The sequence below is a fragment of the Cheilinus undulatus genome, linkage group 11 (genome assembly GCF_018320785.1).
Source record: "Cheilinus undulatus linkage group 11, ASM1832078v1, whole genome shotgun sequence".
NCBI lineage: Eukaryota > Metazoa > Chordata > Actinopteri > Labriformes > Labridae > Cheilinus > Cheilinus undulatus.
The window spans coordinates 30969217-30996569 of NC_054875.1; the positions used below are offsets into that span (position 1 = coordinate 30969217).

At 38.7% G+C, this 27353-nt stretch overlaps 1 protein-coding gene across 2 annotated transcripts; it reads left to right on the forward strand.

The window, feature by feature from the left end:
- Nucleotides 1-311: 311 nt before the first annotated feature.
- On the forward strand, nucleotides 312-27330 carry LOC121517875 (sodium- and chloride-dependent taurine transporter-like). Of its 2 annotated transcripts, none has more exons than XM_041799957.1 (14): nucleotides 312-452; nucleotides 5317-5546; nucleotides 5623-5757; nucleotides 10290-10524; nucleotides 11027-11159; nucleotides 11743-11877; nucleotides 15292-15395; nucleotides 15545-15669; nucleotides 17071-17183; nucleotides 18303-18440; nucleotides 18849-18951; nucleotides 22688-22788; nucleotides 22923-23093; nucleotides 25546-27330. In XM_041799957.1, exons 2-14 carry the CDS (start codon nucleotides 5318-5320, stop codon nucleotides 25699-25701), a joined length of 1878 nt encoding a protein of 625 aa, XP_041655891.1. In that variant the 5' UTR covers nucleotides 312-452; nucleotide 5317; the 3' UTR covers nucleotides 25702-27330. The 2 variants fall into 2 exon arrangements, with proteins under 2 accessions (XP_041655891.1, XP_041655890.1); XM_041799956.1 differs by lacking the exon at nucleotides 312-452 and adding an exon at nucleotides 3402-3680.
- The last annotated feature ends 23 nt before the right edge of the window (nucleotides 27331-27353 follow it).

Here is a 27353-nt window from a genome sequence, read left to right on the forward strand (position 1 = left end):
ATTTACATGAATATTTGGTGGATTTCCAAACACGTTTGACTTAAAAACTGATTCAACCTGCGTAGCAGTCTTTGAAAGTGTGATACTGTCGCTTCAATAGCACCTTTATGTAATATGAATATTAACTTCCTTGGCTTTTGTAGTTCACAGTCAAATGTTGCACGTGGAAGTTAGTCTATTCGTAATAAAGCTGTCTTAGTTTTGTGTCTATGGCCACTCTCCGTAGGCTGATAACTGGTTGAAATCAGGTGAAGCGCGGGCTAGAGGGAGGCTGTCGCTTTAAGAAGTAGTTGCATGGAGAAGCTGGTGATTTTCCACTCAAACTGATATTAAAACGCGCGCTAGCTTGTTGATACAATGGTCTCACAGAAAAATACATTATATTCTGTCACTCAGCGTTAGACGTGTTCAACAAATAGAGGAACAACAGACTGCTCAATACAACACGAGAGGTAACCTGGAGTCTTTTCTATATATTAAGTCCGTAATTGTGTTTCTATTTAATTAAAATACAAGATAGAAGAACAGAAACACTACAGCGTGTTTTATTAGCATTGTATGTCAGAAAGTCATTAGTCACCGTATTTTGTTACTGAACATGGAGCACGCTGGTTGATTTTTGTCTCTCATCATCACTTCTCATTTTCTTTTTCTTTTCTCTGATGCCCTGTCCTCGCTAACGCTATACAAGAGGCTCTTAATCTTTACCATGTTTCAAAAAAAGAATAGCAACTAAAGTAAATAATATTAAGGCTATAAAAACGCAGCTGTCGCCGTTAGAGGTCGTTTCCTGTGTTTCTATCTGATAAGACTGTTCCTAGTCTCTATTTGATCGTGTTTTTGGAGGTCTGCTGTGATGCGTTCAGGCGCAGCAAGGCTTCACTGTGACAACTGATGTGTGTGATTATGGAGGGATGCATTCATTGTCTTCTGCAGGCTCCAGTTGCGCCATCATCCTCCACACCCACAAGTCATCCACTGGATGAATGAATGAATGAGTGAATATGCACTCTTTTGGAAAGGGTCTATGGAAGTAAATCTGATGATCTAAAAAGTCCTCTAGCTTATAGTTCACAGTGATTCAAACCTAACCTACTTCTGCTGTTTGCAACCCCTTCAGTATTGGTGAATGATTGACTCGTGTCCTTAAGTAACCCCCATCCCCTCTTGGCAGGGTAAAACCCCAGGGGTCACTGAATTGTTTTTAGCAGTGGGGGGTGGAAAATGTCCCCAAAGTAGGGGGTCTGGAGCCTTTGAAGGGTCTGTGGCCCCTGATGCCCCCTGATAAATGGGGAGTAGTTGTTTGATATTTAAAATAGTTTTGATATAATTGATTATCAAAGGGAAATTTCAAGAGTAAATGGTTGGAAACTCTGATATCATATTCGCTGATTGTAAATGTTTTGAAGGATTAGTTCAAGCTTAACCATCGGATTCAAAAAGCAGATTTTACATGTTGATACTGATAATAAGAGTATAGTAAGATAACTGGGAAGTGTAACTGTTGGTTGTGGTTGGTATATTCTTTTCCTGCTTCTCTGTGCTTAAGTTATAGGGATAATGAATTTAGATTTGGTGACATGGTATGAAATTAAATCTTGTAGCATTGTCTCATATCATAATGTGTAGTAATGTAACCATTACTTTGATGTATCATATCTTTTGAAATTTAATCTTACAGAATTGCATGCCATGTTGAATTGTACTGAATTGTATTATATTGTAGCAAAATGTATCTTATTATTATTTTAGCTCATCATGCCATATAAGATTACATCATATCATATTTTATTATATTGCATTCTATTCCATCATATCCTGTCGTATCCTGTCATATCGTCTTGTATCCATCATATTTTTTCATAATGTGTAGAATTGTATTGTATCCCATCTTAACTTATCAGATCTTATGTCGCATCGTATAGCATCTTAACATATCTTACTCTATCGTATCACATCCCATCATATTGCATTGTATTGTATTGCATTTTGAGTCAGTATTTGTATTTGCAAGTTTGAGTCAGAGTAGTTTTAGCTCCTAGTTGATTTGCTCCTATGGTTGTTATTTCTGTTTGGGGTGTGGCTGTTCTGGGATCCTCCTGACCTTCCATCAAGCATCAAGCAAGAACAGCACATGTATCTGCACTTCCTGCGGCTACAAGGAGAGCCCGAGGCAGGGAGAGAACCACCAATAAACCCCAGAGTCCATCAGTGACAACAGAATGACATTGATTAAGTCAGAAGCAGGATAAAGGAGGAGCTGGGGTGGAAGAGGGTTGCAAAAAGTAGTTGAGTACACTGATATATATGTTGTTATTGCAAAAAATTTCCCCGAACTTGACATTTTTTAGCTATGAGCATGTTATGACAACTAAGTGGTAATATAAAATATTAAGTAGGACTCCCAAACTCAAAAAAGTGATGAAACTTGTTACTTAACTATTTTACATGTGTCCCTTGTATTCATTTTACAGTGTATCTGTACTGAAAGCCAAACCACAAATCGTATATAAAAAGTTAAGCTGCAAGTTCACTTTAAAAGTATGATTGTCTTTAATATTTTATTAACAACTTGTACTTAGACTAATCTGACTATACAGTGCTGCCTTTCATTCAACATTAACCACTTTCCTAGACTTGATGAGTTTGTCATTATCAACAGATACTGCTAGGTTTTCTCTTCAAGGGTGGATCTCTTCTGTGGATGACCCACATAAAAAAGTCTTTTCTTTCTGCTGCGCCTACCTTTCTAAAACAAATCCTGTGGTCTCTCACAATAGATTAGACCACGTCTGTGAAGGGTTATGCAACCAAAATAGTATTCAGAGCATGACACTGACCAAAATATGATGGATTAAAGAGCCGTGCAGAGCTAAGAAGTGTCAAAGGTGTGAGAGTGTGCAGTGTCATCAGATGATCCTCAGTTAACTGTCTTAATCCTGCTGACGACTCTTTCAGTTTTTAATTGACTTTTGCGTGCCAGCTTTTGTCCGGCCATTGTGAGCTCTGGGAGCGGTGAATGCTATCTAAACAGACAGATGAAGAGCAGAGGAGGCACATTCCCTTATTAGGAAATGTTATAAGCTGATACTGTACGCGTTTACATTTCCCAGATAACACACTGCATGTCATGAGAGAATGGAGGATGGTGATTCCGAACATCCTGCATGCCAGGAATTATCACAGAGAATAAAAATAGTTTTCTCACAAAGATGCTTAGAAGTGGCGTGGGGATATTGTGAGGGGCTTAATGCTCTGAAATTCTGAATGCTTTCTTCAGTTCATCCACTCATAACTCATGACCAGCCCCCAGTGTAGGAGCAGCCCAGCCTTTCTGTTTCCCTCTGACTTGTCTTCTGTGTCTTCAGCATGAATAAGAGGGGTGTATGTGACACAAACTCACGCCCCAACCGCCACCACTCGACAGTGTGTGTATGTTTGTGGGCAGGGAGTAGTGGGAAGTGGAAATTTACAGTCTCCTACGTTGGTACCTGAGTTGTTGGTCACAGCCTGGCTGCGTCCAATCTCCACTTTGGATTTAATTGTCTTTAGCCAAGAGGCGGGTCCTGCTGTCAGCTCCACTTCTTCTGACCCGTGTCGGCATAAAGGCATTCAGTACAGAGGAATGGTGACAGCTGAGAGAGAGGAACTCTATACATAGCCAGAGCCATGAAGGAGATGTAAGTTTTCTCAACTGCTTTGATACTTTTTTTTTCAGGATTTGTGTGTTTAGTGAAGTTTTTCTTGAATTATTTTGTTGAATAAGATGAAGAGTAAGGCTTAAGCAGAGATTGGAAAATTAGTTTGAATGGTAAAAGCTTATGAATGGAGGGAAAATGTTTAAAACATTTAACTATTGTCTTTTTGATTCATTTTGACAGGATTTCTGTGTAGAAAAAGTCAGGATTTCAGCAGTAATGAGTGTTCTGAGGTTTTTTCCTTAAAAGCTAAGGAATGTGTTTTCAAGTGTGTCTGGTTTAAATCCCAAGGACAGTTTCCCTTAAGTCTTATCTAGCCGGAAGACCACGCAAGCAGGTGAAAGCATACACTGGGCGGACGAGAGCAGAAGAAGAGGGGGAAATTGGATAAAGCGGGGAGAAAGAGAGAGAGAGAAACAGGATGAGAGAACCGAGCGAGCAAGAACTGATCCAGTTATGTAAGGAGGTCTGAGAATGGAAAGCGGTTCGAGTTGACTTGTCATGCATAACAGGAAGAGAGAAATCCTGGAAAATGACGGGACGCAGTGTGGATGCACATGGGAACAGAGTTGTTGTTGAAGTGTTGATGGAGTGAAGAGACAGATAGTTCCCAGTAGGAATGTGAGAGCAGTCTTTATTCTTAATGCATGCTCCCATTCCTGAGAAATGAAACTTCTTGTAGCCTTTATTGTGTTTTTTTTTAATCTATTTTTTCCAGTTTTCCAAAAGGAGCTCTAAAAAGGAAGAAGAAATCTTTCTCATTGCATACAGTTATCTTAAATATCACTAACACAACCTTTTTCATTGTTCCTTTTTTGTTCTTCAACTTTTGCCAGATGAGTCTTAAATCACCCAGTCTTGACGTGTCTTACGCAGTTATTCCTGTCCTATCAGGGCTTTCATTTCTCTTCCTTGGCTCATGCGTGGAAATAGTATACCTGGGTCATTAACTACAAATCCTGTCTTTCTTGGAAAGGCCGTTTACAGTGTAAACACACGAGTGAACTTAAGCTGTTGTATCTTCCCTGAAAGCAGCCGCAGCTTTGGGAATGCACAGGGATATCTTCCTTTCTAAATTTGGATTCAGGCGGACTGACTTGTTGCTAATACACAGGCAATAGAGAAAGCTTGAAGGAAAGTTTTCATCCAGGGTCAGACGAGGACTTTAAAGCATGGTCAAAATGTTCCCTTCCTGTTCCTTAGGTGACAATGTGCCCCCCTCTGAGCTGTGAAAAATCCGCCCTGAAACACAGAAAGCTGGAAAACAGAGAAACAAAGCACTGAAGTGGATAGTCTTGCACTTTGGATGCTATATAATTTGCTTCATGTATTATTTATTCTAATTATTTACAGATAGATGTTCACTGCTAAGTGAAAGAAGAAAAACCAGATAATGTCAGTACATGTTTCAGCTCTCTAGTCTTTGTGACCTCCATGCATCCGTTGCTCAGATTAGCCAGATTAGCAGCGTAGTGCTGTATATCATGTACTCAGTGGTTACACAGCATGCAGTAACGCCATCAGGAGACAGTATTATCTCTCTCTAAAGCTCTGTCCTATCTGTGCCTCATCCCGCTCACCTCAGTCTCCCTCTCTTTGTCTTTGTCCCTGTTTATAGCATGGCACAAAAAGAAAAGCTCCAATGCCTGAAGGACTTCCACAAGGACACCCTGAAACCTTCACCAGGGAAGAGCCCAGGCACACGGCCTGAGGACGAGGCAGAAGGGAAGGCTCCTCAGAGGGAGAAGTGGGCCAGTAAGCTCGACTTTGTCCTGTCTGTGGCAGGAGGCTTCGTTGGATTAGGGAACGTGTGGCGATTCCCTTATCTTTGTTATAAAAATGGTGGAGGTAGGCGGAAGACACGAAAGATACAATGAAAGTTACTTTTAAAGAGAAGATGTCTCACTTTGTGGTGCTTTTCTAGGTGCGTTTCTCATCCCGTACTTCATCTTCCTCTTCGGGGGAGGCCTGCCTGTCTTCTTCCTGGAGGTTGCGTTGGGACAGTACACATCTGAGGGAGGGATCACCTGCTGGGCCAAACTCTGCCCCATCTTTACTGGTTAGTCCAAGCATAAACACTCATTCACACAGGCTCTCTTCACTAGAGCACAAATCCACCCTGACAAGATCCTTTAATATTTAACGCTGAGTAAAAGCCTCATTTGTCCAAACAGGAATCCTGCCCTGATTTAGTTCCTGTTTCAGCCCAGAACTCATTATTTAAATTTTGGCGATCATTGTTCAACATAATATTCAGCTGAGGTACCCCCCTCCTTTCTCTCCCATGTAATTGGACCACTTTTTCTTCATTAGTCTGCTTTTTGTTGAGTAAACATCATTAAATAGCCCAGAAAAACAGCAGATGAATAAGGAGAGGTCTTAACACCAAGTGGCATCTTTGTATTAAATATATAAACAGCTTAATACATTTACAGGGTCCACTTTATGAAAAACATGTTTAATGCATGAATCGATCATTAATTCAGCATCTGAGCCTGCAGGAAACTCTACATACTCTGAGTCTTCTCTGATGGTGTGGTGACTGTCAGGATCTCCAGAGAATCACTTGACCTGAGATTACCAGAAACTCTTACAGGCACAAAACCGCTTTAAATTTCCCCAAAATGTTGGAGTGAGTTTTGCAGTGTCCCCTTCAAATAACCAGTAATTCTTAACAGAGTCTTATGGTACATTTCTGAGAGAAGTCGCTGTGAATACACCTACTGGTATCCTGAGGGCCACCATCCTACAGGGAGATCCTCAAACTTTGTGGAACATATGTGATTATCAACTCCGGAAGATTTCAGGGAGGAGTCTATCCTGATATATTCTTTCCTGAAATTTTGAGGCGTGCATGTTTAAGACATCCTAGAGGCTCCTCGTTGCTCTTTGATGCAGCCCGGTTTACCTTTGAGTGACAGCTGTAGACAAGCACCGAGTCTCCACACCCTCAGCAGCTGCCATGACGCTCTTACTCATGTTCACACATGGAGCTCGACATGGAAAGAGAGAAAAGTGTATGGCACCAGATCCCAAGCAGCTGCTGACGGTCCCTCTGCTATTCACAGAGCGCTGAAGTTTGCTGTCTGTCCATCTGGCACGGCAGAGAGAGTCCACAAGTGGCTGCAAAACGGGCCAATCGCAAATCTCCTCATTGTTCCCCACCCCCACTGTATTCACGTGTTTTTATCGCAGGAAGAATTCATGACTTTACTTCCTGCGCACAGACACACAGACACCTGTCACTGCTCTGGCTGTCTATCAGTGTGCATTTGGTATGTGGGAACGAGGAGGTGGGGGTGACAGAGATGATGAGTTTAAAAATACTCTGAAGCAGTGGAAGAGTATCGGGGATTTCTGTGTCCAGGTTCGTGGCAAAGTCATCTAAAAATAGAGTACAAACACTAAGGACATTATAACAGTAGATACACTACTGAAGCTTTGGAAGTATTTACCTCCACTAACTGTTCCTTATGTTTGGTGTTGCCTTTAAAGTTAGGGAGCTGTTGTCTTTACTTAAACTAATAGTTATTTTACCACAATTCTCATTTAAAGGGTACTTTAAATCTATTTTACTGCCCCTGCTGGTGGAAATTTCCACCCAAGATCAACTCCATTAACACTATTGGATCTCAGATTACAACCACGATTTTAGCGTGTGCCGACACACCCTGAAGGAGGCTCTGATTAATTATATTTGCATTATAAAGCTCATGATTATTATTTGATGAACCAACAGAGGATGATCAGTGACTTCATGATTCACTTTTAAAGGTCTGCAGTCCAAATAATGTCATAGGGATTTCCAACTAGAACAAATAAATCTTCCTGATATTTATGATCCTGAGTGGTTTTATTAGACGTGGTTCTTCATAGCACCATGTTAGCGTTCCTCTTTCTAGTTCCTGCTTTCTTTCTTTGAAATTTAAATAGTATTCTTCTGAACCAAAATTCTGATGGATGTTTCAACACTGGTTAGGAATGGGTGTTATCAATGCATATATCAGTCAGTTATGCACTTGTAGTCCTTTGAGTTATTGTACAGCATCATTGTTGTAAATTGATATAAAACAGTGTATTTTCATGCGATCTTGAAACAAAATGCCTGATATCCTACTAGGTGAAAATGTGCTCCATAGATCCCTTTTTGCCACACTGTTTTTGATTTAAGTCAAAATCTCTCCTGCTCCAATCTGTGATATTTCAATCAGCACAAGAAACAGCTAGAAGCTAGCTGCTTGACTGCCAAACATTCAGCAGTATATGATTTTTAAATTCCTCATTTTATATTTTATTTAAAAACACAATTAATAAGTCATTGTATATTACAACCAACACACTGGATTAAACAAGAGACTTCGACAATGTGATTATTTCACTGGTTTTATATGAATCGTGGCATTGAAGGGAACAATCATTTTGATGTCATTGTAACTTCTATTAATAAAAACATCCACAAACACAATGAAAGTAGGATGGTGTTTTGTAACACATTTCAGGTTCAAGAAATATCATACCTTCTGCAATTCAACCCAATTTTCAATTAACTGCCCAGCCTATCTTCAGTCCCTCTTTTTTAGTGTCTTTTTCTCTTGTCAGTTTTGATGTCGTCAACTAAAACTATGACCAAAAATGTCAGTCAACCACCTTTTTCCAATGAGGAAGATGAGATTAAGACAAGATAGAAATAGATCTTTGATGACTCAAACTCTGTATCAAGGAAACTCAAACAAGACTGAAATGAAATTATGTGTTTGTAAGACATTCAGAAAGGCTAGAGATATCTAAAACCCAATCAAAACTAATTAACATTTTAATCTCAAGACCAAAACTAAACTTAAAATAGCTGAATCAGCTCTTATCAGTCTTAATTGATAAAATGTAAAGAAAGTTCTTAAAATCCTCCTACCCACTCATTGCAGAACAACAAAGTTAGCTGCTTGCTGCTAAACATTGTGGCCCTTTAAGCAACTACAGAGCTGAATATTCCTGAGCTAAAATAGAGTAAATATTATACCAACAGTCTTTTAAAACCATGTATGTGAAATGTCAGCAAGTGTTTGCAGCTCATTTTATTTAAAGAAAAAAAGTCATCTGCCTGTCGCTCAGTTGTTCTCAACATTTTTGGAGCCGCCCCTACTCGTTTCTAAGTAAATCTTGGTTTCATATCCACACAAATAAAGAAGTGCTGGGTGTCGGTTTAGCATGGAGGGTAGGCACCCATATACAGTCCTCAACACACTGGTTGGATTGTCAAGATTGATAACCGTTCTTGGCACTTTTTGGTGGATGTCTTCTCCCCACCCTTTTTCCCCATATTTCCTGAATGTCTTCAGCTATCCTTCATCAGTTTTAATTGTTTTCACAAATAAGATCCAACCAGAATAGGCCTGCTGACACTTGTCCTCCCTAAAAAAGCAACCCTTGTATAGACATCAAGTAAGTGTGATGCTGTGATTTTTTTGTGTGAATATGTAGAAGTCTAATTCTGGCCCCTACAAGCTGACAATGTCCCCCACCGCTATCCCATCCCAACTTCCTGTCTTCTGACAAAAAAATCTCTTCCAACTGTCACTACCAGACAATAGCTTCTTGTGAATGTTTCTTAAAAAATGTAAAACAAAAAGTTGGTTTTGGTGGCAGGCGGTACATAGTCTGCTGATACTAAGCAGCAGTGGTTCTCATCTGGTCAGGAATCAGGACTAGCCAACACCTCCTTGTAAGAAATCGAGACCACATTTTTAAAAATGTTGATCCACTATAATTTATGTAATGAGCTTTTAGCAAATGAAATGTAATGACTTGGGTGTGAAGTCATTACCAGCTACGACATCTGACTTTGGAGGTAAATGGAACGCAATAGAAGAATTGATGACTCAGTGCAACATTTTAGGATTTTATAGAAATTTTGTACATAATTATGAATTTTTCATGGTTCCAGTTTCAAACCAGTAGACCGAAGATTTCTTCAGAAAGGAATCAAGGGCAACTGGAACAACAGTGTGGCTTGCAAAGTGACACAGACAGACATGCCACCAGTTATAGTAGTAAGATAAAAAAGTGCAGTTTTGACCCTAAATGGAAAAAAAAAAGTATCACTGAACAAAGAGAAGGGACGTGTTTAAAAAGTACATCATGACAGAAGGAAATGCATGCATTTTACCACATTTTCCAAAGACAATATGGAAATTTGGCTGTTTCTAAACTAATTTCCTCATTATCTTGGGAAAACCAGCTTTGTTATGCAGAAGAAAGGCCATAAGTAAGTTTAAACCTGGAAAAAGGACTGAAATTTATCCATCATCCCTGGAATACCAAAAAAATGTATGGATGTACTCTATATCCACTTAGGGCTTTTGCACATTATAAACATTTTGCCATATAAGGCACACATGTGCAAGCACTGGAAACAGCTTTGCAACCTGCTTATGGGTCCCAACCCACCAGTTGAGAACAGGTTTATAGCCTTACTAATACTATCAAATAATAATCAAACATCTCTAATCACCTGAAACAACACCACAGATTAAAGTTCCTTGTGGATATGTTGAGCTGTTGAGAAAATCTGCCTTTTCTCCTTCATCTCCCCAGGTATTGGCTATGCCTCTGTGGTGATCGTTTCACTATTGAATATCTACTACATTGTGATCTTGGCCTGGGGACTCTACTACCTTTTCCAGTGCTTTCAGCCAGAGCTCCCTTGGGCCAAATGCAAGCAGCCTTGGAACACAGAGCACTGTATAGAGGACACAGTCCGTAAGAACAAGACCCTGTGGCTCACAGCCAATGCCACCAACTTCACATCTCCCGTCACCGAGTTCTGGGAGTGAGTATCCACTGACAGCATACCTAACAGACACGCAAACACAGGCCAATGCAAATGTGCTGGGCTAGACTGTTTATCTTGCTTATGTAAATATATTTGAATTGGCACGATTCCTTCAACAGGCAAAGTTTACTTTTATGTCTCCATGAGGTATACTTTCAGCTTTATTTGTAAAGCAGCACAAAGTTTGACTTTCTACTGTCAAATCAATCTGAAATATCACCCAAAGTCGGATATTTTTAAGTTCCCTTTTGTTATATTTGACTTTTCCAAAAACAACAGCATCAAATGTGAAGTGTTCGTTGGATTTGATGCTCAATTGTTCCTCTTGTCACTCCTCCAGAGCACAGAAGTCATATGTCTGTTTGATTTCTTCTTTTATTGACAGCGCAATTAGCCCCTCATGGTCATAAACGCCAAATGTCACATGATCCACATCCTTGTTTGTTTTTGGGAGTGTATCCTTTTCTGATTTCCATTAACCCAGTGTGTGCCTCTTTAGACGCAATGTCCTGAGCATCTCCACTGGAATCGAGGACATCGGGCCCCTGAAGTGGGACCTTGCTGTATGTCTCCTGGCTGTGTGGATAATCTGCTTTTTCTGCATCTGGAAGGGAGTCAAGTCCACAGGGAAAGTGAGTGCTGAGATGCAGACACATCCTGTACTTCACTGTGTTGCCGGGATGCTGTTTGGCCTACGCTTTTTTACCCCAACAAGTCATTGACAAAACACTGTTGCTTGGAGAAAAAACACACACACTTGGAAGGCAGTTAGTCTGCAAGATTTAGAGATGCACGCCTCCGCGCTGTCCTGGAAGTTACTCGCTGGCCAGACTCACTGTCGGCTGTAAACAGTCAATGTGCTGCTCCTTGGCCCCCACTCTCTTTCTGTTAGTGGGAGAGAGAGACTGGGCCAACTGCGTTAGCTCTGGGAAGGAAATTTTTCACTCTATTAGGAATTATTAAAGGGTCCGTATTTGTTTCTAATACGAAGCAACTCTTGTTGTTTGGATAATATTTGACATTTGCTCCTAAACTCTAGCACAAACCTTTATATTCACTTTAAAACTACTTTTGGTAGGGAGTCAGTGTAATTAGATGGATGAAATAATGTTCCTGCTCTCAGAAATAAATGTAAGAAACCAAAACATCAAAAGGAATCTGTGTTTAACCATATTTTGTTTTGGCTAATGTTTAATGTTCAATTTTCCTGTCTAGGTGGTGTACATCACAGCAACTTTCCCATTTGTGATGTTGATCGTGTTGTTGGTGCGTGGAGTGACCTTGCCCGGTGCAGCCGAAGGGATCAAATTTTACCTTTACCCCGACCTGACCCGCCTACAGGATCCAGAGGTAGGAATTCTTTTCTGCTCTCATCTTTTACAGTTCTATTTCTTGTTATTGAAGGTATGTTACATATTTGGAACTGAATGCCTTGAAAACACTGGGCCCATCACAAATTAAGAGCAGTTTTCCTAAATGAGTTGCTTGTTTTTCTAAACCTCTAAAGTTACTGAAGTTATCCCAAGACACTTAACACCGAGGGCAGGTCTAGACTGTACTCTCTGTTGTGCCTTATTATAGTAGACTAGTGTTAATCATTAATATTATAATAAAGACTATAACCTATTATAATAACGACCAGTGTAATCACCATGAGCACTGCACTAGCAGTATTTAGCCCCATTACAGTGGCGACATAAACCTTCCCTGTTAAAGGACATAAATGTCGAGCAGACTGACTCATGTTGACAGCTCTCTGCTGAAGCTGCACTGAAGCTGGAAAGCGCTACAAGGAGAGGTATGGGTGAGAGAAAAGCAGGCAGAGGAGAGGGACAAGAGAAACAACAAGACAAATTTCTGACAGTTTCCTTGTCCAAAATCACCCCCTTTTCCTTATATAGTGCTCTATATGGTAAATACGCCATCTTTGTAGTGGTGTCTGAATTCTGTGTGAGCATTTTTATACCTCATATAGTGCACTTCTTATTCCATAATGCATTGGAAAAAGTAGGGAACAACCAATGGTCACTAGCCCTGCAGTATTTACCTTCATGGGGTCACAGATTAAAGTTTAAAGAACAGTGTAAATGCAGAGCACAGAACACAGAGCAGTCCACATTTTGAGGCGTTTTTAAAACAGAATATGTAATTTGTAATGAAGTGCTAAGGATTTAAATGAAGTAATGTTTTCCCCCTTTGATCACATACATTAGACCATCTATACACCGCTTTCCACATTATTAAGCAAATGACATTTTCTCCCATTTTCCAAAATTTTTCAGTTCTTTACAACCTATAAAATGTTTTAAAACTCTGTTTTGCTTAATAATGTGGAAAAGTGCATTTTGAGGTTTTTATTAAAAAAAAAATAACGGTTATCATTATGAAGTTTGTTCAAAAACATTTGAATTATGCTCTAATGGCTGATGACTTGAAAAATACTCTGACTGTCATTTGCATTAATATTTTGGAAAATAAGAGAAAAATGTCATATGCTTAATAATGCGGTGTAAGCACAAACAAAAGATACTACACAAAAATATTTATGATTAGAATTTTATAAGATCTATTTTGGGGCTTTTGTACCTTTATTTAAGGTAGAAGGACAGTGGATACAGGTATGAAAGAGTGAGACATGCAGGGAAGAGGCCACGGGCCAGACCTGAACCCGGGTCGCCATGCACATGGGGCGCAACCAACCACGAGGCCATCGGACCCTACGTATGATTTTTTTGCTAAAAAGTCACAAAATATCGATAAATCGATGCATCGCAATACCCCCCCCCCCCCAAATTCAATATCGATTCAGCAAATCCTTTGAATCGATTCACCTCCTGGCCAGTGGGGGTCGCTGTGCGTTGTATGGATGGAGACCTCACTCAACCAAACAACAACTGACCATACCCATATTATGTGAGGTTTATCACAATTTCCAAGAGGACAGAAATATTATTTAAGTTTACATGCACTTTACTTTTTCAGTGTTTATACAGAACTGTCATGTTTTTTTACTTTTGTACTCCATATGCACAAATAAGTTATTATTGTGCAAATTTTTATTTTTCAGATGTTTTATTGCTAAAAAAATGTGAGGTGGCTTACCAAATATATTCACATGGGCATGAAAATAATTATTACAAAATTTTCAACAGGTTATTTGTGTATTTCTACTTCTTACCGAATCGGCATTGAAGCATTTAAATCAATATCGAATTGAATCGATATCGAAACGCAACCTAAAAAATCGAAATCGAATTGAATCGTGAGGTTCTTAACAATACCCAGCCCTATTGTTGTCACATGTTTGAATTCTAAGATGGTGATGTTGTCATAGTTTGTGCCTTAAGTAGCGCATTAGCATAAGATGAGGGCATTTTGAGAAGAATACTATTTGTATAAATCATATTGACAGCTCTAGAAAATGTTTTAAAGGCAGAACTGCATCATTTTTGCTCAAACGATGTATAGATTTGTTCACATTTTAATCTGAAATTGTGTAGTAAATTTAAAAAAAAAAGTTTGTAGAACTGCATCATAAGCATGCCCCTAGGCCATCATGATTTTGGGCTAAGCCCCAGATGTCTAACACTTCTGGTTCCACCCTTCATAGGAAGATGGACTCACCTCACATGTATTTGCTGTACATATGAAACATAAGCTGGCAGCAAACTAGCAGCAGGCTAGCTTGGCATAACACTGAAAATAGCTGGACCGGCTCTGTCAAAAATGAACAGAATCCACTTTTCAAAATCATCTCAGGAGTGATGATTTATTGTTTTGTTTATAGTGCATAATACATTAAAAATTTCTGATTGAAACTAAGCACAGAAAGTGAGGAAATTTGTGTTTGGCAGATTATTTCTTTGTTGTAACAGTAATCCTGGCATACATCTTATGCTGTTGGAAACAAAAGTCAATAGCAACAGCAGAATAAGCTCTTTGGCTGATTTTTCGTGGGCACAACCCACATTCTCAGCTTTGCTGCTCATCCCACAAATATACAGTGCTTAACAAATTTATTAGACCACCCTAACCCTAACCAAAATAAGGTTTATGCCACAGCTGCCCTAAATTAACAGCATTGGTAATTACCAAAATCATTTTTTTTGTTTCTGCAATGGTAAATACACCAATATGTAGAAGCTCTTTAACCCAAATGATATTTTTAATGCTAAAATATAATTATTACTGTTATCCATGAATTTTCAAATTTACTGAGTTACAAAAAAACTGAAAAAATAGTAAAGCACATTAATATTTCTTGATTAATATGTCAAATTATAGTTATTTACTTGCATTCCTGAAGAGGAAAATGAGTTTTAGTGGTTGAATGTTATGCTTGATAAATTTCTGACTTCTCAGAGAAGCCCAGTGAGCCGGGTATTAAAAGGTGAATTCAGTTTGAAATTCCTCAATCCTGCTCAAAATGGTAAACGTGGAGAGCTCACTGAAAATGAAAGAGTCCGCATTAAAGCACTTCATGATGCTGGATGGTCTCTGAGACAAATATGACAGGTGGTCTAATAGATTTGTTACGTACTGTATGTTCCTTACAAATGTGGCACCATTAAAAAGGAAATAAAGAGGATTTCCAGCAGTATAACAATGATTGCCAAAAGCGTTGTTACAACAAAGAAATAATTTATCAAACACAAATTTCCCTACTCTCTATGCTAGGTTTATATATAGTCATTTAAGCACTAAAGGTCATAGTTAAAATACTCTGTTTTTACAGTGTTTTTTCTTAATGTTGGTGCTTTTCAGGTTTGGATTGATGCAGGAACCCAGATTTTCTTCTCCTATGCCATCTGCCTAGGAGCCATGACGTCACTTGGGAGCTACAACAAATACAAATACAACTGCTACAGGTGAGTTGTGTGTCTGTGGGGAAGGCATTTAGTGGGACTGTAGAGACAGCAACTCGTGTCTGAGACGGTTGCGTGAAAAGCAGAAAAAAATGGGAACTTCGGTTCCACCTGTGTTCATTAACAACCTCCATGACATATGTGTGACATAGGGACTGTTTGCTGCTGGGAGGCCTCAACAGCGGTACCAGTTTTGTGTCTGGCTTCGCAATATTTTCCGTCCTGGGCTTCATGGCACAAGAACAAGGGGTGGACATTGCCGATGTGGCAGAGTCAGGTACGAGGGTCCAAGGTGTTGGCAGCAGTGATGGTGGGTGCTGCTGCCAAAAAAACAAAACGAATCAATAAAAAACGATTGGATACTCATCAAACGCGCTTATCAAGCAACAGAAAATGATAAATGATGGAAAAAGAAGATTAAGTAATATTTTTTATTCTTGGACACAATGATGCTGAAATTTACAGGTATCGGCAATTGCACACTCCTTGATTAAAGCCAGAAAGAAACAGAATTGTGACTTCAACTTGAACTATGTTCCACCTTTATTGAGGACAGGTTGCTTTGCAGTGGTCAAGTACTGTGTGTTTGAGCGACACAATGAACTGCGTTGTTACAGAGCTCCTGGGCCAGCATCACTATTTTTGCAGTTGTTCATTGGCATTAGGTGTCCTCATATTTCACATTCAACTCTCTGCTTGCTTGAGGTGGTAAGCCCAGTAATGTCAGCAACCTTTGGATCTCCTGAGGTGGTCGCCATTGGTTCTGTTTCTTACTTTGTTTTTTGTTTTTTTTTGATCTATGCGGACTTAAAGGAGATGTGTCTTCTTTCAGCATGCTCACTCTGTTCACTTCAAATTTAATTCTTGCTGTCTCTATTTCTGGAATTTGACGATAAACATGTGAACTCAAACTACAGCTTTATGAAAATCTGTGACAGCATGTTAGTATGTGCATTTAAGATAAAGCAGCAACAAATCTGATGAATTAAAGCACATTTTTGTAAAGAAACACCTGAATTTGGTCAGCTTGAGGCACCAGTTCATGTGATTGCAAACTTTGTCTCATGCTCTTATAATGTCCTTGTGTATACTTTTTTCAAATCTTCGTCTTTTTTATAAACAATGCTAGATTATACCTGACTGTGCATGCTAGTATAACAATCTGAACTTTGGCAGACTACATAATAGAATAAAAAGGAGCACATAGATATGTATCAGTAGTTTATTCTTTGGGAAAAGTACGAGTTACTGCAGTTTGCCCATAGCAGTAATTTAAATTTAAAGCAGCTATGATATGTAAGTATGTACAGGCATCAGCAGAACTTTGTTAGTATGCATTTGAGTGGTCTGGATACACGCAATGTAAACACTGGGCAGTTATGTAATATGTAAAGAAACAGGATGGAGAACATCACTCCCAAGGGAGTTTTTCATCCTTATAGCCTCTAAGCAGAAAGATTAAACACTCAGCATGTCCAATGTAAAGCTTTTTTTTTTGTAGTGTTTGAGATCTTAGATCATATTTTTCTGTAGATCAGTAGCAGCGCCAGACCAAGCCCAGCCTTTAGTGCAATTTTCTACACATTTCCTACCTTTTGTCGTCAGATCCGAAACAAGACAGAAACATTAACCCCATTCTCCACCCCTTCTCCCCATCCCCTCTCTGCTCTTTCTCCAGGTCCCGGCTTGGCCTTCATTGCCTACCCCAAAGCCGTATCCATGATGCCTCTGCCAACCCTGTGGGCCATCCTCTTCTTCATCATGCTGCTGCTTCTGGGCCTCGACAGCCAGGTCAGCATTCTCACAATCCCTCTGTGGAGTTAAGTACTAAAGAGTTTGTTGGTGTGTCGCCCGTTAATTCCACATAGACACCTCTCGGGCCCCCATGGGTTAGTTGGCTCCCGTCTGCCACAATGTGTAAAACACATTTAGTGTCTCTCTGATCCACATCTAACGTCTGCAAGGGATCAGATAACAGGCTGTCAAGAAAAGCTGCCTGTTCACACAAAGGTATTTTACTACCACTCTGTGAGGATTAAAGCTCTTTTTAATGCCCTGTAGTCACACAAATGAAGCTTTTAAGAACCTGATGTTGTTTGTCATTGTTTTCCTTAGTAGAAGTCATCATGACAGCAAGCATGCAAGCCATGTAGCTTTGATGGGAGACCGAGCTTTGATTAAAACAAGATAATCTAAGTAGACAAAACACAAGTGTCCACCCAAGGGATTCTCTAGCTAGATCACATTTCCTGCCTCCAAGTGTAATTCTACCCTTGAGCTAACTCAGTCCTGCACATTGCCGGCTAGTCATCTCAGCCAACTGCGAGATCAGGCCGTTGCTCTAAATTTGAGCGCATGTAAATACTTCTGCAAGTGTGGCTATTTCCATGAGAGAAATGGTGCCAGTAACAGTGTATACATGTGTGTGTGCTGCGTGGGTGAACTCTCTGACCATAAATTTCATGCAGATTTACAGCCCGTGAATGCTATATATTGTGGACATGCCCTCACACATACATGCCACTGTTATGTAAGGGGTTTTTGTTTGGGTTCTCATTCAACAAAGGGGCATGTTCTCTGTGCATGCAGACAGCTTGCTTCGATTAAAAGAAGCAATTTCATAATTTTGTTATGACATTATGAGACAATAAGACACCAGGGAGGAGGGAGAGAAAGAATCAAGGAGAGGGAGACAGTGATTCACTGTTGTTTTGTTTCTGTTATGTCTTGGTAGCAACAAACCAGTGTTGCAGAAAGGAGCCCTGTTTAAATTTCTCATTACTGGCCAACAATGACGGCTCTTATTCTCAATCACTTGTTTGTAGAGGCAAAACAAGAGCTACATGCAACACAGAAAGACACTGATTTTCTTTCTCTCAGAGGTCTTAAATGTTGCTTTTGTGCCCACAGTTTGTTGAAGTGGAAGGACAGATCACCTCCATTGTGGATCTTTATCCATCCCTCCTCAGGAAAGGTTACCGGCGAGAGATCTTCATAGCCGTGATATGTTTCATGAGCTATCTCCTGGGGCTCGCAATGGTAACAAAAGTAAGTCCACCTGAAAGCCACTTTAAGGAGTCAGTCAGCCCTGACTTCTGCTGCTCATCCTGTTCAGAGAAGGAAAAAGAGAAGCCTGCATATTCAGATTGACGCAGAGATAACGCCACAGACTTTTCCACTTGCTTCCCTGCCATGACCAAATATGGATTCCTATCACCTTCACCACTCACTTCCCATGTGTCTGAATGGAACAATTCGCCAAGCAATTTTCCGTTTAACCATGGTTCAATAACACAGCACCTGTTGAACTTTGCCTCTGTTGGTAGAGTGCCAGGCATTCTTGTGCACTGCCTTCCCCCAGCCCTCTCTTATTTAATGCCCCCTTCTATCTGTGACTTTCTTTTCTTCTACACAAATCAGATAATTAATGCTGCCTCTTTTCTTTTTTTATTCCAGGGTGGCATGTATGTGTTTCAACTCTTTGACTACTATGCAGCCAGTGGTGTGTGCCTTTTGTGGGTGGCATTCTTTGAATGCATCGCTGTAGCCTGGGTTTATGGTAAGTGGGAACGACTCCATGAGATGAGTTTCTGTAGCTGTGTGTGTCGTTTTTCAAAGTAATGATCCTGAAGAGCACAAATGATCTCTTTGCTGGTAAACAAAGGTGTCCTTGTGGCTCTTTTCCATGTCAGTAGTGAATATGTTTAACTGTAGCAGTGGGCGTGAGGGGTGATAAGGGAGGGGATGGTGCTGGCGTGGCCCTGCGGTAGATTGTGATTGGCTATCCAAGATCACTCCCACATCTTACGATTTGGCCATTTGCATTCAGCTTATAGATAAAACTATAATATGGGTGAACGTAGTTTAGTCAAAAAAGGCAATATTTCCATTAAGCTTTCTGTCCCTTTATGGAGCGAGGAAGCATCTATGGACTTCGTGGCCTTCCCCCAACTCAGTGTTACAGTAGAACTAGAATAATTTTTCTCAGCCAATCAGTGGAGATGAATATATACAGTGGGAAGTGACATCACACCATCCGACCAATCAATAATGACTAAGAGCTTCTCAAACTTCCTGTTTCCTCCAGAACTCAAAAAAATGCCATTTTACATCTCTTTTGGTCACAAACAAACAGCCCTAACATCATAACTAACCGTAATAAGTTGATGAAACTTACACATTATAAAGGTGAATACTAGTGTGAAATGTCATGATAGGTTTTGTCTAGGATTTCCAGCAATTACTGCAAATTTAGCATGAAAAATGGAGGATCCATATTCGGACATACGCCTGTTTAAGGGTTTAAAATGTTGTCTATATTAAAAAATATGGCCAACTCATCCAGCAGTCATACTCAGGGTATTTTCTTGACAAATAATTCATTAAAATGTAAAATAATAGTATTCTACAGTGTTGTTTTTACTAATTTATAGACATTTTTAAGGGGAAAGTGATAAAATAGGGGTGCTTTTTGGTCATTTTATAACCTTATAAAAGTTTTATTATACTTATGTGATTGATATCAGTTTTATTTTCACTGTGAGCCTTATTTCTGCTTTTATTCAATCAGACATTTCATATTTGTAATTTCTTTGACCCTTTCTTATTGAATTATGTGAAAAAATAAGTTGAAATATATGTGATTTTAGTCACTTTTACAGCAGGATAAAATCCTCATCACTCCAGAAATTCGCTTAGTCATCAAATATTTGCAATTATTATAGATGTGTCTTAGGACTTATAAGATAAAAACTGGTGGTACCAACATTATTTTTACAGTAATACGGTGCTTAACAAATTTATTAGACCACCTGTCATATTTGTCTCAAAGACCATCCAGCATCATGAAGTGCTTTAATGCAGACTCTTTCATTCTAGTGAGCTCTCCACGTTTTACCATTTTGAACAGGAGTGAGGGATTTCAAACTGAATTCATCTTTTTATACCCAAATTTGAGCTGGCTCACTGGGCTTCTCTGAGAAGACAGAAATTAATCAAGCATAACATTCAACCACTAAAACTCATTTTTCTGTTCAGGAATGCAAGTAAATAACTATAATTTGACATATTAATCAAGAAATATTAATGTGCTTTACTATTTTTTCAGTTTTTTTATAAATGAGTAAATTTGAAAATTCATGGATAACAGTAATAATTATATTTTAGCATTGAAAATATCATTTGGGTTAAAGAGCTTCTACATATTATGCAGAAACATAAAAAATGATTTTGGTAATTACCAATGCTGTTAATTTAGGGCAGCTGTGGCATAAACCTTACTTTGGGTGGTGGTCTAATGAATTTGTTAAGCACTGTATGAAGCAGTGGTTCTCAACTGGTCAGACATCAGGACCCACCACCACCTCCTCAAGAGAAATCACAACCCAATTTTTTAAAAATTTCCGAACATTAGAATTTATTTAATGAAAAATGTTGCAGTTTGGACCCTAAATGGAACAAAATATATCTAAAAAAAATAGACAAAACAAGCATGTTTATAAAGACCATCATTACCAAAGGGCAAACATCCTATTTTACTCAATTATTCAACACAGCATGGGAATTTGGTAATTTCTCAATGAATTTCCACAGTATCTTTGGAAAACCAGCTTTGTTATCCTATAAAAGGGGATAAATGAAAAGAATTCTCTCGACAAATACTGAAATTAACTTATCATCATAGTGAAACCTAAATAATATATGTATGAATTTACTGTATATCATCTTAGGGCTTTCAAACATAGACTATTTTTTCCTGGCACACATTCAGGACCCCTGGATAGAGCTCCATGACACACTTTTGGGTCCCTACCCACCAGTTGAGAACCATTGTTCTGAAGTTAGTCATACCTTGCCTCTAAAAGAGGTCTGAATGCAAAGGCAACCTCACCATGACTTGCAAAAGGAATATATATTATGTTTAAATGAATTTTGTAATGTGCAAGTAAATACTCAACTGACTCTATGTGTTTATTTTCCTTTGTTAATATTTAACCATAAACGGGACAAAGAACCATATATGGTCACTTCATTTACCTTGATTGTCACCATGACAATGAATATATACATATATGTGTGACAAAAGTTTGAAAAAATCTCAGGATGTCCACTTATGATATTCTAGGGCTTACATTTTGAATTTACAGGTATTTTAATGAGTGCCCTATAAAGGGTTAGGACTGAGTAAGAGACTTTAAGGAACGTTGGAGGACATGATTTTTATATTTTGTTTCATAATCAATGCTATCTCTCAAGAAGAGATCGCACACCTGATTCTGTGCACTGATCAGTCTATATTAACATCTGACCCAAAATAAGAGGAAAACAGTGTCACAAAGTTGAAGCACTGCAAGTCTCACTTGGTAATCACATCCCAGTTTCTCTATTTAAAGATAATCCAGCTGATTATGTAAAGGTCCTGGAGTTTTATGTTATGGCCACTAGCTTCAGTGATTTTAATAACTTTTGAGAGATCATGATTTTAGCATAGTTAAAGCATGTCACATGGATTAACATAATACAAAACCCTTGGCCTCTGCCACCCTGATAAGAGGCTGGTTGGCGATGCAAATCCAAACAGCAGCAAATGTTGTGCTGTGCCAAAAGTGCTGAATTGATCAAGATTTCAAGAGACTATTAAGATGCTGATTCAGTTTTCATCATAGGCGTACAATTTCCAACATCAAATATTTGCTTTGATTTTTATGAGATAACTTTTGTCTCTTCAGGACTTCAAACAAATGCAGCTATTGTACAGTGGTTTTTCATAACAACCTTCAAGCAAAAACAGCATCACAGATAGCTCAAAGTTATTTTTGTCATGTCACTGTTACATGGCTAAAGTTGTACCCCAGTCACACTGGCTCTTAGAATTGTTTGTCAGGAAGAGGATTAAATGTAAATAAGCAATCATGTTGATAATACTGTTGGTGATAAATAGGAGATAAAAGCCATAAAACATTGCATAGTCAACATTCATAAAGAAGCATAGCATAAAACTCAAAGGACGCATTAAACACAGCGAAGGCATAAATGATGACCTAGTAAGCAAGTTATGAAGCTCAGACAGTTTTTACCATAAACAGTAACTGGCTCATGACCCAGTGGAAATAAATGAGGCAGTTCAGGACAGACAACAGAGGCAACAGGCCACACACCTGCCAAATTCCAGAGATAGATCTGAAGGTCATCTGATAATATCAAGGCCCAGCACTTGAGCTGTTGAGACTAAAGTGTATGTACTCTTAAATAATTTTGCAGCACTCATTTTCTCCTTCATTCTCTCCGTTTTGTAGGAGTTGATAAATTCTACGATGGAATTGAGGATATGATTGGCTACAGACCAAACCCTTGGATGAAATGGAGCTGGACCATAATTACTCCTGTCCTCTGCATGGTGAGACATTTTTGGAGCTGCAGCTTTTGTCACTTTATTTTGTCTGAGTCATCAACACACCCATGCGACAAATGTCAAGGTCACAGAGAAGTGTACTAGTTGTTCTTAAAGAGGCATGTCTCTGTTTTTCTCAGGGCTGCTTTGTCTTCTCCTTGGTGAAATACAAGCCCTTGACCTATAACAAGGTGTACGAGTACCCTGACTGGGCCATCGGTCTGGGTTGGTGTTTGGCCTTGTCCTCCATGATTTGCATCCCCATGGTGATGGTCATCAAGATCTTGCAGTCTGAGGGACCCCTGATCGAGGTAAGAAGGCAAAACCTTTTGGTTTAGTAATTTAAAGCACTCTGAAAAATGCTGAGGTGTTATAAAATAGGATTGACATTACTCTCATAATCATGCATAATGTCGATTTTCTTCCTGAAGTATCATATTTTTACTCAAATTTTTTAACTTTGATATGTTTAGTCATATTAATACCTGCTCTGATACCATCGATCCATCCATTAATCTACAAGCAACAAAAACAGAAGCCTGGTCACCCAACATTTCAGTAAATTTTATAATCGTACATAATTTCAGTAGCATGCAGAAATTTACCTGCAGTTTTTGATTGATTGTTTCCGCTCCTACACACTCAATCATTAAAATAAAGATTTTATAGTTTGAAACAGTTGCTTATAAAAATGTTTCAAAGTGTCCAATACTTGTGTTTAAAGTGCTTACTTTGTTTGGTCCAATGGTTGGCTATGACCTGAGTGCTCACACTGAACAAGTGAAGTTGGAACAGACTATCAAATGTCACTCAGGTTTCCTTTGAACACTCAGAAAAGTCAGATCAATTGTCTCATTTACATGGCTGAAATTAGCTGTAAATACAGATAAAACCACTCTTAGAACTCTTAATATGCAGCATCACCAGCAAACACAACTAGCAGCCAAAAAATAACAAATATTTTGTCAGCTAAGTGATGGGAAATCCAGCTCCTTTGAATAATCTGAATCTTTTGTTTCAGCACAGCAATCAAAGGCAATTCTTTAGCACTTCTCTATTAGAAAATATGTTGATATTGCTGAAAATGCAAGTATTGGTATTGGCGAATACACGTGTTAATGCACTAATCTGAAACTGTAATTGTCATATACAGAAGAATTGACATTGGTTATTCAATGCTAGATAACCTTTGAACCATGGATCGTAGCTTCTTGCCTTTACCATCTTGCAGCTATCTGTTGCACTGTTCCATTGATGCTATCCATGCCTTTATAGCCCTTCAGGAAGAGTTTCTACTGAGCCTGGAACTTGGATGACTTTTTGGGGACTTTACAATTAAATCCACACCAGTAGATCTGATTCTGAATATCTTTTAATCCAATTTTTTAAATCAATTTCCGATCATTTATTGCTGCTAGCTTGAATGCTAATAAGCCATATTGTTTACCCAGAATGCTTTGTGAGATGCTGTCAACCAATGGCTAGCTGTTCCATCGTTGTGTCATGCTTTGTCAAACTTTGCTGTACCTAAACACGCAAATCATTACGGTGACGACCTGAACAGCACAAAATAGATAGAGAGCCTGCGATGTGGCCCCCTGTGTCATTGTTATTTTGATATTTAGCTGTAAAACTTACAATAATTATAAGGAAAAACAACTTTAAGTGTCACAGAGAGACTCTATATTACCATTACATCGGACCTACCTTGAAAATATCATGACTAATAAATGCTTATAATTTAACAAAGACCTGCAACTAGCTAACTGACATCCAAAATATACCTATTTTTAAATTTTATGCTAATGCAACTTCAGGAGCTCCATTAAAATGTTTTAACCTTTTTTGGGTAAATATAAACACATGATGTTTTTTATAGTCTGAAGTTGATTTATTAAAGCCAGTGTTAGCTGATCCAACACTGAGGTATGCTACCTAACGGTAGAACAGGGAGTTCTTGTGGTGCCAGAAGTCAGCTCATATTAGTTAGCTACCATCCACTTACTTTAAAAGTATCAAAGAAGGAGAGGATGTACCTAAGGGCCATTTTCCTTATAAGACTTCAACTCTATTACTCATTTATAGATACCTACCTGGTGTCCATTGTAGCACTCTCTTCAAATTAAGGCTAATAAAACACTTCCAGCAGTTGGACTATTTACATTTCATTGAACTAACTTGCCATCATCAGTCATTTGTAATGGCTAATAGTAGCTTACATTATCTATTGTTGACCCAATAGAAAAGAATCAGAAAACGAGGAGGGTGAAGCTTAATGCCACTTTGATAATTAGACATCAAGCTTATTTTCCAATCAATTCAGACTTATGTCACAGCAAATAATGATCAGCCTACTGTAAACATGCCAACTGATTAGTTGGCCTGCAGTACCGCTTATTATAACCTTACCTCTATTAAGTTGAAGAAAACCATCCTAGCTTTCTCCGTTTGCCTCCTTTCTTTATGCTAGACTTGACTAATGTGCTGCTGGCTGTACATCCTATGTAGATAACAGACATGATTTTGTGTCGTCGTCTGACTCAAGGGAACAAAGCAAACCATATTACATAACATGAAAGCCTGCTCACTACATTGAAACATGTGAATCTGATTAAAATAGACATGTTAGCTACTCAAATGCAGATGCAGTACATGTTGAATTGTGATGTTTGTCATCTTAGAGTCGATAACTGTCATGTCAGGCCTTAAACTGTCAGAGTTTCTGATGATCATTAGCATAATCTCTCATTTTCTTCCCCCTAGAGGATCAAAGCTGTGGCAGCCCCGGCGAAGTCAGGCGTGAGCTCTCGCCCAAAAGAGTACAACTTGAAGGGCAGCGAGCTGACACAGCCCCTGGACCCAAATGGGAACAATGGCTTGATGAAGCCCACCCACACCATTGTAGAAACAATGATGTGAGCGCTCTCTGTGAGAGGAATAAGATTGATGTGCTTTCTGTGTTATCATATTTGCTAACAATGATAATGGTAGGTTTACATCGTCCAGTATATTCACATTAGAGATACTCTGGTTTGATTTCTATGAAGAGTTATATATTATTGTTGTATTTTTTTCCTCTTGTATTTTTTTATTTTTTACTATATCAATATTGTTGATGTTACAATTGTTGTTGCTGTAGTTGTCACTGATCTCAGTTTAGGCAGTATTTTAAGATAGAACATGTTCAATGTTTACTACCTTTCTATTGATTCCGGAGAGATGAGGAATTTAATTTTTTTGTGGGTGGGGGGGGGTGTAATAGAAGAGAAGTGAAAAATCTTGCTTCACAAACTTTAACTAACTAAATGAGTGATTAACCGTGTAAAAGGTAGAAACTGTCCAAACAGCTGAAGTGCTCGTGGCCGACCTTGGTGCCCAGGCTAACCTGTAATCTCTTGTTGTCGTCGTAGATCCCCGCAGTGAATATGAATGTATTGCAAGCCGCCCATATCTCTCAGAGATCATATCCATTACATGTTTGGTGGCAATATGCAGTTAAAGATAGCGTAAATCTTGCTTGAAATCTTCTATTTTACAACTTTAACATGGCCTTGGCCAAATACTGTGAGAAATGCATTCACAAGAAGATCCATCCACAGAAACAGTTGAGACAAAACCTTTTGTTGAGGAAAACAGCTAAGGAAGAGGAAGTAAGGAGAAAAGGGAAGTGGCATTTTTTGAGTATTTGTACACTGCCTGTGTGACTACTATAGTCAGTCCCAGTGCATTTATTGAAACCTCTCTTTGCACTTTATATGTTGTCTCACCTTTATTATAGTTTGTCTTTATCGTTGCAAGGTATTGCATTTACATTTGCAGCACATTCAGGAGGAAATTTTTTTAGCTTCTAACTTTTTGATATTGTAAACTTTGATATACAGTATCTAGTTTTCTCCTTGCTAAGACAAGGACAAAATAGTAATCTGACACCAAACATTCTGATTCATAATAAAAATGAATAAGATCTAAAAGTAAAAGCAATACTTTAATAACATCAGTACAGCTCTCTCCATTGTGCACATTTCAGAAGCAGACATGCTCTGCAGCAGTACCACTGGATTCTAGTTTGTAATGTTCAGTGTAGGCATTTGTATTTGTAGAATTTGAATTGTTTGTAAATCACATATGCCTTTTTGTAACAATTTTATACTGTGCATCATTTAAACACCATCACTGATTAATTAATTGTACTGAAACTTGAGAAAATTATTTTCTAAGTTTTGTTTTCATTGGGGGCCTGGAGTACATTTTTCAGTGTGCAACACTCATTGAAGCAATGGCATTTCCTGCTCTTTCAAAATGCACCTTCACATAAAATAACTTTAATATTCGATAATGTCAGAACTAGTCAGTTTGAGTATCAAACCGAAGGGAATTTTTACCCTAAAGCATGTGCAGGAATCATCACTGTATCTTGCTGTTGTCTCCGTTAAAAATCTTGTGCTACTTGGAAATTCAAGTGTACCAAAGTATTTTTGTCTCAGTCATCCCCTTTGAGATGCATATTGCATCATTTCTATATAGATTACAAATAAACATCTTTTTCTTTGGAACATTTTTGTCTTAATGTG